The 18,353-nt window shown below is 47.8% G+C and overlaps 1 protein-coding gene across 3 annotated transcripts in view; it reads right to left on the reverse strand.

The window, feature by feature from the left end:
* Positions 1-16,253, reverse strand: part of BAIAP2L1 (BAR/IMD domain containing adaptor protein 2 like 1) — a 127,645-nt gene extending 111,392 nt beyond the window's left edge. The window contains exons 1-3 of one of the 3 annotated variants that reach the window (XM_074390748.1): positions 16,192-16,253; positions 15,959-16,078; positions 10,470-10,667 (exon numbers count right to left, since the gene is read on the reverse strand). In XM_074390748.1, the coding sequence (XP_074246849.1) occupies positions 10,470-10,472 (3 nt within the window). In that variant the 5' untranslated portion in view covers positions 10,473-10,667; positions 15,959-16,078; positions 16,192-16,253. Of the gene's footprint in view, positions 1-10,469; positions 10,668-15,958 lie in introns of all 3 variants that reach the window. The other 2 variants (XM_010344787.3, XM_074390747.1) reach the window with 2 other exon arrangements.
* Between the last annotated feature and the right edge of the window lie 2,100 nt (positions 16,254-18,353).

Below are 18,353 nucleotides of genomic sequence, written 5' to 3' on the forward strand. Positions count from 1 at the left end.
GGTAGCCTGCAGCTGGCAAAACCATCTGCCACCACAGTGCGCTGCAGAGTATCAGCTGTTTACCCTGGTGATGCTGTGTCTGACCTGGGAGCTCACTCCACCTGCCCAACATTGCCAGAAAGCATCCTACTGTATATTCCTAGCCCAGGGAAAGATCATGATTCAAAATTCAAAAAAGGACACTTGCCACTGAATGTGTATCACTTTTGCACCATCATAAATTCAAACCGTCAAAGGTGAACCGTCGTAAATTGGAGATCTACTTTAATAGTGCTTAGCGCTAGCTCTGGTACGTTTAATAAAGGATCCCCAAAGATGCCCTCCAAGTCCAAATCCTCAGAACCTGTGAATGGTCATGGTACAGTTTGGCTGTGACCCCACCCAAATCTCATCTTGAATTGTAACTCCCACAGTCCCCACGTGTCATTGGAGGAACCCAGTGGGAAGTGACTCAATTATAAGGATGAGTCTTTCCTGGGCTGTTCTCATGATAGTGAATTGAGTCCCATGAGATCTGATCATCTTAAAAATGAAGTTTTTCTGCAAAAGCTCTCTGCTTGCTGCCATCCATGTAAGATGAGATTTGCTCCTCTTCGCCTTCCGCCATGATTGTGAGGCCTCCCTGGCCATGTGGAGCTGCAAGTCCAAGAAACGTCTTTCTTTTGTATGTTGTCCAGTCTTGAGTATGCCTTTATCGGCAGTGTGAAAACGGACTAACACAGTTCACCTTATATAGCAAAAAAAGCCCCTGATCATTTTATACTTAACATGATCACATGTTCACAAGTGATCACATGATCATTTTATACTTAACATTTTTAGAACTGCTAAACTGTTTTTTTCTCATTTTCTATTTCTTGGAAGAGTTTTTGAAGAATTCGATATTTAAATTTAAATATCTGATGGAATTCACCAGTGAAACCATGTGGGCCTGAGCCTTGCTTTTGGGTTGTTTAAAAATTAGTAATGCAAGGTAGGGCACGGCGCCTCACACCTGTGATCCCAGCACTTTGGGAGATCGAGGCAGGCAGATCACAAGGTCAGGAGTTCGAGACCAGCCTGACCAACGTGGTGAAACCTTGTCTCTACTAAAAGCACAAAAATTAGTCAGGCATGGTGACACACGCCTGTAATCCCAGCTACTCAGGAGCCTAAGGCAGGAGAATTGCTTGAACCCAGGAAGTGGAGGTTGCAGTGAGCTGAGATCATGCCTCTGCACTCCAGCTCGGGTGACAGAGTGAGACTCTGTCTTGCAAAAATAAAAATAAAAAAATTAGTAACGCAGCCAGGCGCTGTGACTCACACATGTAATCCCAGCACTTTGGAAGGAGAGGCGGGAAGATCATGAGGTCAGGAGTTCAAATGTAGCCTGGTCAACCCAGTAAAACCCTAGCTCTACTAAAATTACAGAAAATTAGCTGAGTGTGATGGTGGGTGTCTGCAGTCCTGGCTACTCAGGAGGCTGAAGCAGAAGAATTGCTTGAACCCAGGGAGATGGAGGTCGCAGTGAGCCAAGATCGTACCACTGCACTCCAGCTGCGTGACAGTGTGAGACTTTGTCTCAAAAAAAAAAAAAAAAAAAAAAAAAATTAGTAATACAATTGTTTTACTTGGTGCAGGTCTTTCGATTTCTTTTTCAGAATGTTATTTCTTTATAGCTTCTATTCCTGCATCTCTTTAATCACTTACAATATTATTTTATGGCTGGGCGTGGTGGCACATGCCTGTAATCCCAGCTACTTGGGAGGCTGGGGCAGGAGAATTGCTTGAACTGGGGAGGTGGAGGTTGCAATGTGCCGAGATCGCGCCATTGCACTCCAGCCTGGGCAACAAGAGTGAAACTCTGTCTCAAAAAAAAAAAAAAAAAAAAAAAAAAAAATTATTTTATAGTGTCTACCAGGATAGTTCTGTGTGGTTTTGTTTGCTTTGTTTGATTTGGTTTGGTTTGGTTGTTTTTATTCTTACTCAGCCACAGTCGTGTCTGCTGTTCCCTATCATAGTGGATTTTTTTCCTTATTTGTTTCAGTAATTTTTTTTATTACGGGGTCATCTTTGGGGTAGGCAGGGAGAGAACCTATTTTTTTGTTTGTTTGTTTTAACATGAATAATGGAAGCATGGTTTGTACCTTTTTTTTTTCTGTCTTGCGGGCTGGAGTGCAGTGGTACAATCTCGGCTCACTGCAACCTCTACTTCCTGGGTTCAAGCGATTCTCCTGCCTCAGCCTCCTGAGTAGCTGGGATTACAGGTGAACACCACCATGCTCAACTAATTTTTATATTTTTAGTAAAGATGGGGTGTCACCATGTTGGTCAGGCTGGTCTCGAACTCCTGACCTCAGGTGATCCACCTGTCTCAGCCTTCCTCCCAAAGTGCTGGGATTACAGGTATGAGCCACTGTGACCGGATGACAGTTTTGTTATATTTTAATCCATAATTTTAAATATTTGTTACCAGAGGAACTCTGGATGGCAATGTCATCCAGAAACACGAAAGGGCCTCTGTAGTTCTCACTCTCCAGTGAGAACTGTGTGGTGTCACAGATAATGCCCCAGGAGGCCCAGGGCTATGTTTCAGTTTGTTGCTACCAGTCTGTACTATCAGAAAACGCATTTTCCACTTCCTGGCCGGGCGCGGTGGCTCAAGCCTGTAATCCCAGCACTTTGGGAGGCCGAGGCGAGTGGATCACGAGGTCAAGAGATCGAGACCATCCTGGTCAACATGGTGAAACCCCGTCTCTACTAAAAATACAAAAAATTAGCTGGGCGTGGTGGCGCGTGCCTGTAATCCCAGCTACTCAGGAGGCTGAGGCAGGACAATTGCCTGAACCCAGGAGGAGGAGGTTGCGGTGAGCCGAGATCGCGCCATTGTACTCCAGCCTGGGTAACGAGAGTGAAACTCCGTCTCAAAAAAAAAAAAAAAAAAAAAAAAAAGAAAAGGCATTTTCCACTTCTTGGTCTCTGTGTTTACATCTCTGACATACAGCAGTTGGTCTTCAAGTTACTTTTAGTTATAAAATTCTGTGTATTCTTTTTTTTTTTTTTGAGACGGAGTCTCACTCTCACCCAGGCTAGAGTACAGTGGCCCGATCTGTGGCTCACTGCAACCTCGGCCTCCCAGGTTCAAGCAATTCTCCTACAGCTAATTTTTTGTATTTTTAGTAGATAGAGTTTCACAGTGTTGGCCAGGTTGGTCTCGAACTCCCAACCTCAGGTGATCGACCCGCCTCGGTTCCCAAAGTGCTGAGATTATAGCCATGAGCCACCGTGCCCAGCTTCTCTGTATTCTTTTTTTTTTTTTTACTTTTATTTTTTTGACAATTATAAATATTTTATGGATATTTTGGAACCCTAGTATTAAGACTATAAATATTAGCCCACATCTATAACAAATGGCTCATGTTTCTTTCTAATGAATTGAGACCACTACATTTCCGAACTTACGAAATGGCCAACAGACCAAAGAAAGGCAATTCTTTAGGCTCCTGTGTATTCTTTTTTAAACTTCTACCCACAGCTCTGGTTCTGCAATCTTTCTCTAGGTGCAGGTTGGCTTCTGCGAGAAGAGGCTATTGATTTGCTGAAGGCCAAGATAACGTGAACATTCTTTACTTTTCCAGGGGCAGAGAGAGACGCTGATCTGTCGCCCTGAAAACTTCTTGGTGACTTGGCTTCTCGGGGAAATGGCCCAGCCGGATTTGTGGAAGTTGATCTGCCTGGCTTATCTTCATTTTTCTTGTCTTGATTTGTTTTTTCCCATGGGAAAACATTAGCAGAGAAAATTCCAGACTTTCCTTTCCTAAGCAAATTTGTTTTCTGTATTGACAGAACTCCAAATATCGACAACGGCTCCAAACGTCCTCTTAGTAAGACTTAAATCCTTGCGGGTATGCCAAGTATTCTCCCTTGATCAACAAATGCACTAAGTTCTGGAACCATTTTCCCTTCACTTGGTGATTTTTCTGAGAGGAAAGCCTTTGAAGTACTTTTACAGAAGTCTAACAAAACAAAAGGTTGGTGCAAAATTAATTGTGGGGGCCAAGCAAGGTGGCTCACGCTTGCAATCCCAGCACTTTCGGAGGCCGAGGCAGGCGGATCATGAGGTTAGGAGTTTGAGACCAGCCTGACCAACATGGTGAAACCCCATCTCTACTAAAAACACAGAAATTAGCTGGGCGTGGTGGCAGGTACCTATAGTCCCAGCTACTCAGGAGGCTTAGATAGGAGAACTGCTTGAACCCAGGAGGTGGTGAGCCGAGATCGTGCCATTGCACTCCAGCCTGGGTGATAGAGTCTCTGTTTCAAAAAAAAAAAAAAAAAAAAAAAAAAAGGAATTGTGCTTTTTGCTATGATGTTTAATATATTTCTATACTAGTAGCTGCTGTCACCAAAGTGAAGCCAGAAGAAAAACACCTGGATTGCTAAGTGTTCCCCAAAAGGGACAGCAGGGGATGTCAAGGGGGTGGAATGGAATGGAATATTCTTTTCCATGAGGCCTACTTGTCCTTTATCTTCCTTTTTTTTTTTTTTTTTTTTTTTTTGAGACTGGGTCTCATTCTGTCCCCCGAGCTGGAGTGCAGTGGCATGATCTTGCTCACTACAACCTCCGCCTCTCGAGTTCAAGCAATTCTCCTGCCTCAGCCTTCCAAGTAGCTGGGACTACAGGTATATGCCACCATGCCCAGCTAAGTTTCTTTTTTTGTATTTTTAGTAAAGACACAGGGTTTTGCCATGATGGCCTGGCTGGTCTCGAACTCAGGTGATCCACCCACCTCGGCCTCCCAAAGTGCTGGGATTACAGGCATGAGCCACCACACCCGGCCTCTACTTGTCTTTTAACGCTTTCTCTTTCAGGAGAGCAAAGTTTGGCCACACAGGGTTGCCTCTGATGGTCGTTTTTGTCTGCACCCCTCCTGATTACACACCTGTGGCTGTGTTCAGGTGCCAGGTACCGCCTCACCACACTGGCCTCTTACTGACGTTTCTAGCAGATTTGTTTCCACAACAGCTCAGGCCTTCTGCCACTTTTCACCGTATTCCTCATTGTGCCTCATCTCTGGCTTCGAAGTTTCACAAATCTATCAGTGCCGTGAACAATGAAATAATGCAACCGTGTGGCCGGGTATGGGGGCTCACATTGCCAGGCTGAAGTCCAGCAGCGCAGTCACAGCTTATTGCAGCCTTGAACTCCTCAACTCAAGCAATCTTCCTGCCTCACCTTTCCGAGTAGCTGGGACTCCAGGCACTTGCCACTGCACTGGGCTATTTTTTTCTTTGCAGAGATGGGGTCTTGCTATGTTGCCCAGGCTGGTCTCAGATTCCTGGGCTCGAGCCATCCTCCTGCCTCAGTCTCCCAAAGCATGGGGATTACAGGTGTGAGCCACTGCACCCAGCCCGTATCTGCTTTCTAGGCAGTTGTGAGGAGGGCAAGAAAACAGCTTCTTGGGGGTGTTGGGGTCGGGAGAAGAAGGAAAGAAAAAAGCTCCCTGACCCTCCGCTATTTCACCTTTAAGCCTTCTCAGCAGACCTTTGTCCCTTTGCCTCCTTTGTCTCCTTCGTCTCTGGCCAGAATGTGTCTATTTTGCTGCTCCTGACTGCAAGGAGCAGTCTCTACTAAAAATACAAAAATTAGCCAGGCAGAGTGGCAGGCGCCTGTAGTCCCAGGTACTCAGGAGGCTGAGGCAAGAGAATCCCTTGAACCCGGGAGGCAGAGGTTGCAGTGAGCGAAGATTGCGTCACTGCATTCCAGCCTGGGTGACAGAGCAGGACTCCATCTCAAAGAAAAAAAAAAAAGTAAAAAGGGATGGATGATCTGCCCCTATGTGCCTGCATATTGCCTTACCAACACTAGAGCAACTATAGATTTTTAAATCTCTAAATACAGTAACTAATGCATATAGTGCAGCCTTTTAGTTGTGAGGGCATCTTAGCAGTGAGTATCAAAATAGAAAAGTTCTTTCCACCATGAATTTCTGGGCCCACAGTACTTCCAAACATTATGGCCAATCCATGCTAAAACTTTTATAGTGATCAGATACCGAAGGCACGTCCCAAAGGGTTTCGTTGGCGAAGCCTGCCTTTTGCACTTAGCAAAGTTTGCATTGATTCTTAAGCATTCCTGCACTTCAATATGTTGGGGACATATTTACAGAAATGGGTAAATTACTATTCAAGGTTTGTTTTAATAATTCATCATTGTGTGCATTTGTCTAATGGAAATTTTTGTTTTATGCTGAATTTCAAGATCCATGAGGCTGGTACATCCCCTTTTAGTGAAACGGTTGCATTCTCTCTTTTTGACTTTTGAGACAGAGCCCAGGCTGGAATGCAATGGCACGATCTCGGCTCACTGCAACCTCTGCCTTCTGGGTTCAAGTGATTCTCCTGCCTCAGCTTCCCAAGTACTGGGATTACAGGCATGCGCCACCACACCCGGCTAATTTTGCATTTTTAGTAGAGACGGGGTTTCACCATGTTAGTCAGGCTGGTCTAGAACTCCTGACCTCAGGTGGTCTGCCCGCCTTGGCCTCCCAAAGTGCTGGGATTACAGGCATGAGCGACCATTCCCGACCATATGGTTGCATTCTCTCATTGTTCACGGCACTGATAGATTTGTGAAACTTCCAAGCCAGAGATGAGGCACAATGAGGAATACAGTGAAAAGTGGCAGAAGGCCTGAGCTGTTGTAGAAACAAATCTGCTAGAAACATCAGTAAGAGGCCAGTGTGGTGAGGCGGTACCTGGCACCTGAACATAGCCACAGGTGTGCAATCAGGTGGGGTGCAGACAAAAACGACCATCAGAGGCAACCCTGTGTGGCCAAACTTTCCTCTTCTGAAAGAGAAAATGTTAAAAGATAAGTAGAGGCCGGGTGTGGTGGCACACGCCTATAATCCCAGCACTTTGGGAGGCTGCGGAGGGTGGACTGCTTGAGCCTGGGAGTTTAAGACCAGCCTGTGCAACATAGTGAAACCTTGTCTCACAAAAATTAGCTAGCCGTGGTGGTGCATGCCTGTAGTCCCAGCTACTTGGGAGGCTGAGGTGGGAGGATTCACTGAGCCCAGGAGGTTGAGGCTGCAGTAAGCCAGGATCTCACCACTGCACTCCAGCCTGGGCAACAGAGCAAGATTCTGTCTCAAAATAAATAAATAAATACATAATAAGAGTCATATATTTTTCTGACATCAAGAGCTGGTCTAATATACATACATATTTTCTAAGACACAGTCTCACTCTGTCACCCAGGTTGGAGTGCAGTGGCGCAATCTCAGCTCACTGCAACCTCTGCCTCCCGGGTCCAAGTGATCCTCCGGCCTCAGCCTCCCCAGTAGCTGGGATTGCAGGCATGTGCCACCATGCCTGGCTAATTTTTGTATTTTTTAGTAGAGATGGGGTTTCACCATGTTGGCCAGGCTGGTCTCAAACTCTTGGCCCCAGGCGATCCTCCCACCTTGGCCTCCCATACTGCTGAGAATACAGACGTGAGCCACTGTGTCTGGCCAAGATTCTTTCTCTTCTAGCAGCAGCTTTCTTCTGAGCACAAAAGGCGCTGAGATTTTGGCTGTTTATTCATGGCAGAATGACAGAAAGTCATTTAGATCGTATTAGGTTTTGAAACATTTGGATATTGACTCTGACAGGGAAAATATGTGGGTGTGTGCATCCCCCGCCTTCCCCCGGACTCTGACTGCTGTTTGCTTGTTGAATAGACTCCTGAGTCTAGAATCAACGGATTCTTCCTCCTTCTAGGGTAGGCACAGCAGCTGGGACAAAGAGGTGGCTTTTTTTTTGAGACAGAGTTTCGCTCTTCTTGCCTATGCTGGAGTGCAGTGGTGCGATCTCGGCTTACTGCAACCTCCGCCTCCCGGGTTCAGGTGATTCTCCTGCCTCAGTCTCCAGAGTAGCTGGAATTACAGGCATGTGCCACCACACCTGGCTAATTTTGTATTTTTAGTAGAGACGGGGTTTCTCCATGTTGGTCAGGCTGGTCTTGAACTCCTGACCTCAGGTGATCCACCTGCCTTGGCCTCCCCAAGTGCTGGGATTACAGGCATGAGCTACTGTGCCTGGCCAAGAGGTGACATTTTTGCCTGGAAATGTTTCCAGGCACTCATAAACCTGACATTGGCTACAACAGGAAACCACCTTCCCAATTTGGAGCAGCTGGAGGCTGTGTGACTTTGGTGTCTGAGGTCTCCTTGGAATGGGAGAGAATGCAAGGATGGTGTCCTGATCCTGGTGGGAAAACAGCAGGTCTGGGGAATTCACTTCCTGTCTCAGTGACAACATCCCCTTGTGACTTGGGGCAAGTCACATCACGGTCATGTCCCCAGTTCCCTGTGTCCTGGTCAATAGGAGTTGGAGTGGGCAGCGCTCCAGATAACCTTGAGGGAGGGGTGAGAGGCCACGGTTTTCCTTGGGGACACTTCCCCAGAGATATGGCTGCCACCTACCAGGTGTGACGCCAGGTGAGTGGGGGATAGCAGCCAGCGCTGCCTGAGTGGAGGGCGAGGGAAAGTCACTGTCTGCGTTGGCTGTCCCCTCCCTCCCCTTCAAGGCTGCCTTTGACCTCCAGTCAACAGAAATTGCAGCTCACGCTGAAGTCTGCTGGCCTAGTCTTTCACCCCCCACTTTCAGTCTGGTTGGTCAAGTCACGTGAAATTTCCACATCCCCCACAAAGGTTGTGCAACTACCATGCAAATCCATTTCAAGTTTAGTTACTTTTTTTTTTTTTTAAACAGAGTGAACTTTTTTTTGAGACAGTTTCACTCTTGTTTGCACAAGCTGGAGTGCAACGGCGTGATCTTGGCTCACCGCAACCTCCACCTCCCTGGTTCAAGCAATTCTTCTGCCTTAGCCTCCTGAGTAGCTGGGATTACAGGCGCCCGCCATCACACCCAGCTAATTTTTGTATTTTCAGTAGAGATCATTTTGGTCAGGCTGGTCTCTAACTCCTGACCTTGTGATCCACCCACCTCAGTCTCCCAAAGTGTTGGGATTACAGGCATGAGTCACTGCGCCTGACCAGAGTGAACTTACTTCCCTCCCCTCCCCTCTCCTCCTCTCTTCTTTTTTGAGACAGAGTCTTGCTCTGTTGCCCAGGCTGGAGTGCAGTGGCACGATGTCTGCTCCCTGCAACCTCTGCCTCCCGGGTTTAAGACATTCTCTTGCCTCAGCCTCCCAAGTATCTGGGATTACAGGCGCCTGCCACAATGCCCAGATACTTTTTTTGGTATTTTTAGTAGAGATGGGGTTTCACCATGTTGACTAGGCTGGTCTCGAACTCCTGACCTCAGGTGATCTGCCCACTTTGGCCTCTCAAAGTGCTGGGATTACATGCGTGAGCCGCTGCACCTGGCCAACAGAGTAAACTTTCTTGAATGAACTTTCTTACTATTTTATTTATTTAATGACTTTATTTTATGATAGATGCGGTCCTAATCTGTTGCCCAGGCTGGAGTACAATGGCACCATCATAACTCCCCGTATCTTTTAACTCCTGGGTCCAAGTGATCCTCCTGAGTAGCTGGAACCACAGGTGCACACCACCACTCCTGACTTTGATTTATTTCTGCTGGCTTATTTATTTCTCTGCCTTACAATAGTAGAGAAATGCCTGAGCCACAGATAGGCCAAGTGACCAAAGAAGCCTGGAAGAAACCCTGTGAGCCACCCTTGCCCCAGGCTACCATCTGGATACAGCTGCTTTGGGGGAATCCCGGGTCAGGCTGCTGGAGTCCAGACCCACACTTCCGAGACCTCAGTGTCCTGAGTGATGCTTTACAAGCTGGCTTTGCCCGCCTCTCCCATGGAACACCTCTCCTCCACTGGTCTTTTGATATCATTGCTCTTGGACTGATTTTGCCGCCTCTGCTACCAGAAGGTAAGCAAACTCTTCCGTCACTTTCTTTGTTTTGAGACAGTCTTGCTTGGACGCTAGGCTGGAGTGCAGTGGCATGATCTTGGCTCACTGCAACCTCTGCCTCCTGGGTTCAAATGATTCTGTAGTTGGGACTACAGATGCGTGCCACTATGCTCAGCTATTTATTTTTTATTTTAAGTAGAGATGGGGTTTCACCATGTTGACCAGGATGGTCTTGATCTGACCTCATGATCTGCCTGCCTCAGCCTCCCCAAGTGCTGGGATTACAGGCGTGAGCCACTGCGCCAGGCCCCTTCCAGCATTTTCTTGCTGTGTGTCCTAGTAAGATGCTTCTCCACATTGAGCCTTTCCCCCTGCTCATTTGCAAAATGGGAATGAGATGCTGTGAGCTTTGCCCATGTGGTATAGACGGAGTCTGCTGCAGGGTGCTGAGTGTGGGTTTGGGGGTCTGAGATGCACCTTCGTCAGCAGCCTTTATATCAGCAGCCACACCTCCTCTAGGGTTTCACCCCAGCTTAGCTCTCTAAGGACCGGGTCACTCCTGGAGCCACATCCTTATCTGCCAGGGTGGGTGGAGGCATGACTCACCATGACCAGAGACTCACCCTGGAGTCACTTGGATCAGGAAGCCCAGGACAGATATGACGTCATCAGCAAATACAGGCAGTCACAGACACAGGGGCAGCTCTGTTTGTCTTGGAGATAAACTTCACCACCCGGGCTGGGCTTTGCGGAAAAGGTGAAGGACACCAGGCTCATGGGTGTTCACTTCGTATGATGACGTGTCTGTGGAAGGACCAGAGACTCTCAGGGTGGGAAAATGGCTGGGGATTGTTCTGTAGCCAAGGAAGGTGTGTCCTTGACTACTACAGGGAAAGGCTGTCCCTACTTTGAGGTTGTGCTCTTGTCTCCTCCAGGTCTCTATCTTTTATAATCCAACCAGAGGATCCCCTAATACTCTACTTCCTGTTACTATATGTCTCAGCTAAAAGACAGACCCTACTGGCCAGGTGGGGTGGCTCATGCCTGTAATCCCAACACTTGGGGAGGCTAAGGTGGGGGGATCACTTGAGGTCAGGCATTCAAGACCATCCCGGCCAACATGGTGAAACTCCGTCTCTATTAAAAATACAAAAATTAGCTGGGTGTGGTGGTGCATGCCTGTAATCCCAGCTACTCAGGAGGCTAAGGCAGGAGAATCGCTTGAACCCGGGAGACGGAGGTTGCGGGAAGCCGAGATCGCACTATTGCACTCCAGCCTGGGCAAGAGAGTGAGACTCTGTCTCAAAAAAAAAAAAAAAAAAAAATTAGATATATACTACCCCAAGAGGGTAGGGGATTGTGTTTAACCCTAGCTCTGTGCCTGCTTCCCTCACTGCATAAAAACCTTAAACTGGTCTCCCCTGTGTAAACGCAGGGTCCCCACTGGGCCCTGAATTTTGTCATTTTCTTCAGGGTCATGTAACCCTTGGTTATACAACAAGAGAGGTGTCGGGATTTCCTTTTGGGGTCATGAAAAGGTTTTGAACTGGTGAGAGGTGAGGATTGCACGACACTGTGAATGTGTTGGCTTTCCCTGAATTGTACATTTTATTTCACTGATTTACTTATCTATTTATTTATTTATTTTTTGAGACAGAGTCTCACTCTGTTGCCCAGGTTGGAGCGCAGAGGTGCGATCATAGCTCACTGCAACCTCGACCTCCTGGGCTCAAGTGATCCTCCCGCCTCAGCCTCCTGAGTGGCTGGGATCATAGGTGCGCACCACTGCACCCGGATCATTAAAAATTTTTTTTGGTAGACATGAGGTCTTGTTATGTTGCCCAGGCAGGTCTTAAACTCCTAGGTTCAAACAATCCTCTCACATCAGCCTCTCTAGTACCTAGGACCACAGGCACACACTACCATGCCTAGATAATTTTTTGATTATTTGTAGACATGAGGTCTCACTGTGTTGCCCAGGCTGGTCTCAAATGCCTTGACTCAAGCAATCCTCCTGCCTTGGCCTCCCAATGTGCTGGGATTATAGGCGTGAGCCACCATGCCTGGCTAAATTGTACATTTTATTCTCTCTCTCTCCGTGTGTGTGTGTGTGTGCGCGTGTATTTATCTTTTTATTTTTTTGAGACATAGTCTCGCTGTTACCCAGACTTGAGTGCAGTTGTACAGTGATGCCATCTCAGCTCACTGCAGCCTCTGCCTCCTGGGTTCAAATGATTCTCGTGCCTCAGCCTCCTGAGTATGTGAGATTACAGGTGTGTACCACCACTCCTGGCTTTTTTTTTTTTTTTTTTCAGTAGAGATGGGGTTTCACCATGTTGGCTAGGCTGGTCTCAAACTCCTGGGCTCCAGTGATCCTCCTGCCTCGACCACCCAGAGTGCTGGGAAGACAGATGTGAGCCACCGTGGCCAGCCGAGTTGTACATTTTAAAATGGTTTGATTTTATGTTTTATGAATTTCAGCTCAATTTCAAACAAAACAAAACAAAACAAAAAAACAAGGCAGGGCTATATAGTACCAGCAAGGGTTCCTTTCTCCCTTTCTTGGGGGTCGCATGGGAGGATCTCATCTGCTGTATGCAATGACTGAGTCTGAGGTCCACAGCCTTAGAGATGGGGTGGTCCTGGGTCACTGTGTGGGCACAGGCCTAATCCTGGCCTGCAGTGGACAGCGACAGAACCACTCAGGTACTGGCAGCCTGTGATCTGAGCCCAGGAGCCACCCAGGGGACTGTCCCAGGGTTGCTGCTATTGGTTCGCTGGTGCAGAGTAGGGCTGGAGGCACTCCCACGTCAACGAGGTAGAGGCCATTGATACTGCTGAGCTCCAGGCAGTGGGCCAGCTCAGCCACCCTGGCTGGTCCGCCCGTTCATCCCTCCAGGGCCAGGCGGGTGAGGCACAGGATTCCTGACATGGGTGTGGTCTCTATTGGAGCCTGATGCAGAGGGAAAGATCCATTTTTATTAAAACAATTTGACATAAGGCATATGGATCTATTTTTCTTTTAAAATGTGTTATTTTGGCCGGTCGTGGTGGCTCATGCCTGTAATCCCAGCACTTTGGGAGGCAAGGTGGCTGGATCACCTGAGGTCAGGAGTTCAAGACCGGCCTGACCAACATGGAGAAATCCCATCTCTACTAAAAATACAAAATTAGCCGGTGTGGTGGTGGGCGCCTGTAGTCTCAGCTACTCGGGAGGCTGAGGCAAGAGAATTGCTTGAGCCTGGGAGGTGGAGGTTGCAGTGAGCTGAGATCATGCTGTTGTACTCCAGCCTGGGCAATAAGAGTGCAACTCTGTCTCAAAAATAAAATAAAATAAGATGTTATATTTTATCATGGATTTTTTTTTTACATTAACGTTTTCTGAGATGCGGGGTCTCACTATGTTGCCCAGGCTGAAGTGCAGTGGTGCGATCATAGCTCACTGCAGCTCCAAACTCCTGGGCTCAAGCGATCCTCCTGCCTCAGCTTCCTGAGAAGCCAGCTCTATAGGCGCACACCACCATATCCAGCTATTTTTTTTTAAGTGGTGGGGTCTCACTATGTTGTCCAGGCTGGTCTTGAACTCCTGGCTTCAAGTGATCCTCCCACCTCTGCCTCCCAAAGTGCTGAGGTTACAGGTATGAGCCACCACTGGCCTTTGCATTAATGTTGATGCTTTAAAATGTTGCATTCAGGTCCAGGTGTGGTAGCTCATGCCTGCAGCCTCAGTGCTTTCAAAGGCCAAGACAGGAGGACTGCTTGAGGCCAGGAGTTTGAGACCCCCCACCTCTACAAAAAAAACGTAAAAAATTAGCCGGGCTTCTGGCACGTGTCTGTGGTCCCAATTACTTGGGAGCCTGAGGTGGGAGGGTCACTTGAGCCCAGGAGGTGGAGGCTGTAGTGAGCTATGATCATGCCACTGCAAGCTAGACTGGGTGACAGAGCCTGACCCCATCTCTTATGAAAACAAAAAGCTGAACTCAGGTCTTTTTTTTTTTTTTTTTGAGACTAAGTCTCACTCGGTTGCCCAATCTGGAGGGCAGTGGTGCGATCTCAGTTCACTGTAACCTCCACGTCCTGGGTTCAAGCAGTTCTCCTGCCTCAGCCTCCTGAGTAGCTGGGATTAAAAGCGTGTGCCACCATGCCCGGCTAATTTTTATAGTTTTAGTAGAGACGGGGTTTCACCATGTTGGCCAGGCTGGTCTCAAACTCCTGGCCTCAAGCAGTCCACCAGCCTTGGCCTCCCACAGTGCTGAGATTACAGGTGTGAGCCACTACGCCTGGCCAAGACCTCTTGCTTACTGAGTGGTTTGGTGTTCCTTTAAATTGTGTGCTGAGGGGCTGGGGGCTGTGGCTCATGCTTGTAATCTCAGCACTTTGGGAGGCCAAGGCAGGTGGATCACTTGAGGTCAGGAGTTCAAGACCAGCCTGGCCAATAGGGTGAAACCCTGTTTCTCCTAAAAATACAAAAATTAGATGGGCGCAGTGACAGGCGCCTGTAGTCCTAGCTACTTGGGAGGCTAAGGCAGGAGACTTGGTTGGACCTGGGAGGTGGAGGTTGATGTGAGCTGAGATCGCGTCACTACTGCACTCCAGCCTGGGTGCCTGGAAGACAGAAAGAAACACTGTCTCAAAATAAATTAAATAATAAATAAATAAATAAAATAATAAAATAGTGTGCTGAGTCAGTTGCTCCCTCTCCACACCTGTCCTGTCTGATTCTTCCTGAGTGTGGTAGATGAGAGTTGTGGATGGATGAAAGGAGAGGATGGTGACAGGCAGCAGTCCTGGAACTCCACCCTCCCCTGCAGGGAAGGATAATGGGACTGCCTTGCCCTATGGTGTGCACAGAATTGGAGCACTAGTGGTAGCCTGGGACCCAGGAGGGGCAGGTGTGTGGGGAGCCGCGCTGACTGCCCGCTGCGTCCACTAGATGGCGTGCTGGCTGCACAGGTGAGCGCCTTGCACCGTCCCCGGATGAGCACAGCTTTTGGGAATTCCCTGGCAGTATAGATAGCACCTGTTAGTTGATCCCTGCCCCAGGCCTGCTGCATAGACAAGGCCTTTTAATTACAGATGTAAATATAATGATGATATCCAACTACTTACTTAAAAAAAAAAAGTTTTCTGAGCATCTACTAAGTGCTAGGCACTGTTCTAGGTGCTGGGGATACTTGCTTTTGTGGAGCTTACCTTTTAGTGGGGAAGATAAGTAATAAAAATCGACAAATTAGAGTAGTTATTAGTGCTGTTCTCTATTTTGAATTCTCCCCCTTCTGGGTACGTGGTAGGATTTTTTATTTTTCTTTATTAAAATTTTCTTTTTTGGCTGGGCATGGTGGCTCAGCTCATGACTGTAATCCCAGCAATTTGGAAGGCCAAGGCGGGCGGGTCACTTGAGATCAGGAGTTGGAGACCAGCCTGGCCAATATGGTGAAACCTTGTCTACTAAAAATACAATATATATATATATATATATATACACACACACACATATATATATGTGTGTGTGTATATATAAGCCAGGTGTGGTGGTGGGCGCCTGTAATCCCAGCTACTTGGGAGGGTGAGGCAGGAGAATGGCTTCTGTCGGGACTCCAAGTCCAAGCCTGGCCATCACAGCCTTGGTGACCTGCACATACACCTCCAGATGGTCTCCAGGAGCCAGAAAGTCTGAAATAACTGGATGGCCATAAAGAGAGGTGAAACAACTTGCTCCTGCCTCAACTGATTGCTCTCCTCCTGCGACATTCGACCACTGTTCCAGCTCAGCCCTGCAAAATTTCCTCCGTAGATATTAGGTTTCTCAAAACCCCCACCCGATAACTACGTATTTACCGCAGCCTTCCCCTGCTTGCAACCGATAACCCCCACCCTTATGACCATGCCTGTTTGTAATAGATAACCCCTACCCTTGTGATCATGCACCCTGTGAAGCTCTTCCCCTCTCCAAAATAGACTACCACCTTTAAACTGACCATCTGCCCAATCTAGATAACCAATACCCTTTCCTACTCTCCCTGCCTAACTCCTTTCTCAGACTTGGCCCGCTTGCACCCGGGCACGAAATAAAACGGCCTCCTTTGCCTACATACCTGCCTGGTGGTCTCTTTAGGCGAGTGATGTGCTTAACAGCTTGAACCTGGGAAGCGGAGGTTGCACTGAACCAAGATCGCACCACTGAACTCCAGCCTGATGTCGCAGCAAGACTTCATCTCAAACAAAACAAACGGAAAAAAAAATTTTTTTTTAAAATGTTAGTAGAGGTGAGGCCTTGCTATGTTGCTCAGGCTAGTCTTGAATTCCTGAGCCCAAGCGATCCAACTACCTTGGCCTCCCAAAGTTCTGGGATTACAGGTGAGAGCCACCGAGCCCAGCCATGATGCACTTTTACTTCCTGCTTCTCTTCCGGTTAGTTGAAATCATGTGATCAGTTCTGGCCAATGAATTGTGAGGAGTGATTCGATACTTCCGGGCAGAGTGTTTAATTGCTAGCATGAGGCCCCACAGAACTTCCCCTCTACCTCCAGCCATGAAAACTGGAAATATTCGAAATGAAACCCGTTTGATCAGCGTAGGTCCCTGAGTCATGTAGCATGAGTGAGAAATAAACAGTTTTTTTACATCACCGATTTTGGAGTTTGTAGTGTATGTTATGGCAGTATAACCTGGCCTGTTCTGACTGATACAATAATAATAAGATCATAGAATTATATAGATTGCTAGAAGGAGATTTGAGCAATGGAGAAAAAATGTTCAGCAGGATCAGTGGTATTGCTGAGGGCCAGGTGTGGTGGCTCATGCCTGTAATCCCAGCACTTTGGGAGGCTGAGGCAGGAGGATTGCTTGTGCCCAGGAATTCGAGACCAGCCTGAACATAGTGAGGCCCCATCTCTACTAAAACCCAAAAATAACCAGGCATGGTGGTGTATGCCTGCAGTCCCAGCTACTCAGGAATCTGAGGTAGGAGGGTGGCTTGACTCAGGAAGGTTGAGGCTGCAGTGAGCTGTGTTTGAGCCACTACATGCCAGCCTGGGCAACAGAGCAAAACTCTATCTCAAAAAAGAAAAAGGAAGAAAAGGAAGTAAGGTGTGCAGGTACCTGGCATGAAGGTTGTCCCAGGCAGGAGAGCGGCCAGGGATACAACAAAGGTTGGAGATGTGTCTGATGTATTCCAGGAAGATCAAGGGGGTGGTGGGTGAGCCAAGTGAGAATTGAAGTTAGAGAAGTAAGAGGGGCCATGTGGAGCCTCATGACCACAGGAGGACCTCACCAAGTTTTTGGCGTGAACTTGGGAGCCACAGTAGGGACTGGAACCCAAACATGACATGACATGATTCATGTTTGCAAAGGATCACTCAGGCATCTGGGTTGAGACGAGACAGCATATAAGGGTGGGGGCAGGATGGAAGGATGGATGACAGCAGAGGTGGGGACAAGTGCCTAGGTGGACAGATTCTGTATTATTATTTTTTTTTTTTTTGAGACAGAACCTCACTCTGTTGCTCAGGCTGGAGTGCAATGTCTGCCTCCTGGGTTCAAGCAATTCTCCTGCCTCAGCCTCCCAAAGTACTGGGATTACAGGTGTGAGCCACTGTGCCTGGCCAGATTCTGACTATTTTGCTATGTTTAATTAATTAATTAATTAATTAATTTTTGAGACAGGGTCTCTGTCACTCAGGCTGGAGTGCAGGGCTGCAATCACAGCTCACTGCAGCCTCAACCTCCTGGGCTCAAGTGAGCCTCTCACTTCAGCCTCCCCAATAGCTGGGACCACAGGCACATGCCACCATGCCTGGCTAACTTTTTTTCTTTTTCTTTTTCTTTCTTTCTTTTTTTTTTTTTTTTTTTTGAGATGAAGTCTTGATCTGTCTCCCAGGCTGGAGTGCAGTGTCATGTCCTCGGCTCACTGCAACTTCTGCCTCCCGGGTTCAAGTGATTCTCCTGCCTCAGCCTCCCAAGCAGCTGGGACTAGAGGTGCGTGCCATCACGCCTGGCTAATTTTTTTGGTATTTTTAGTAGAGATGAGGTTTCACCGTGTTAGCCAGGATGGTCTCAATCTCCTGACCTCATGATCAACCTGCCTCGGCTTCCCAATGTGCTGGGATTACAGGCGTGAGCCACTGTACCTGGCCTGTCTGGCTAATTTCTAAACTTTTTTTGTAGAGATGATGGGGGAGTCTCACTATGTTGTCCAGGCTGGTCTCAAACTCCTAGCCTCAAGGGATCCTCCCACCTCAGCCTCCCAAAGCACTGAACTTACAGGCTTCAGCCACCACACCTGGCCTTGCAATTTTAAGATAGAACCAATACTATTTCTGATAGATGAAGGGTGGGAGAGATTCAAGGCTTTTGGCCCCATCCTTCCAAGAAGGATGGAACTGCCATCAACTGAAGCGTGGGGGAGGTTGCAGATGGAGTGGGTTTCGTGGGGGAAGATCAGGAGTTGGTTTTGGCCGTGTTGAGTTTAAAACGTCTATTGGACCCCAA

Source organism: Saimiri boliviensis, chromosome 20 (genome assembly GCF_048565385.1).
Source record: "Saimiri boliviensis isolate mSaiBol1 chromosome 20, mSaiBol1.pri, whole genome shotgun sequence".
Lineage (NCBI taxonomy): Eukaryota > Metazoa > Chordata > Mammalia > Primates > Cebidae > Saimiri > Saimiri boliviensis.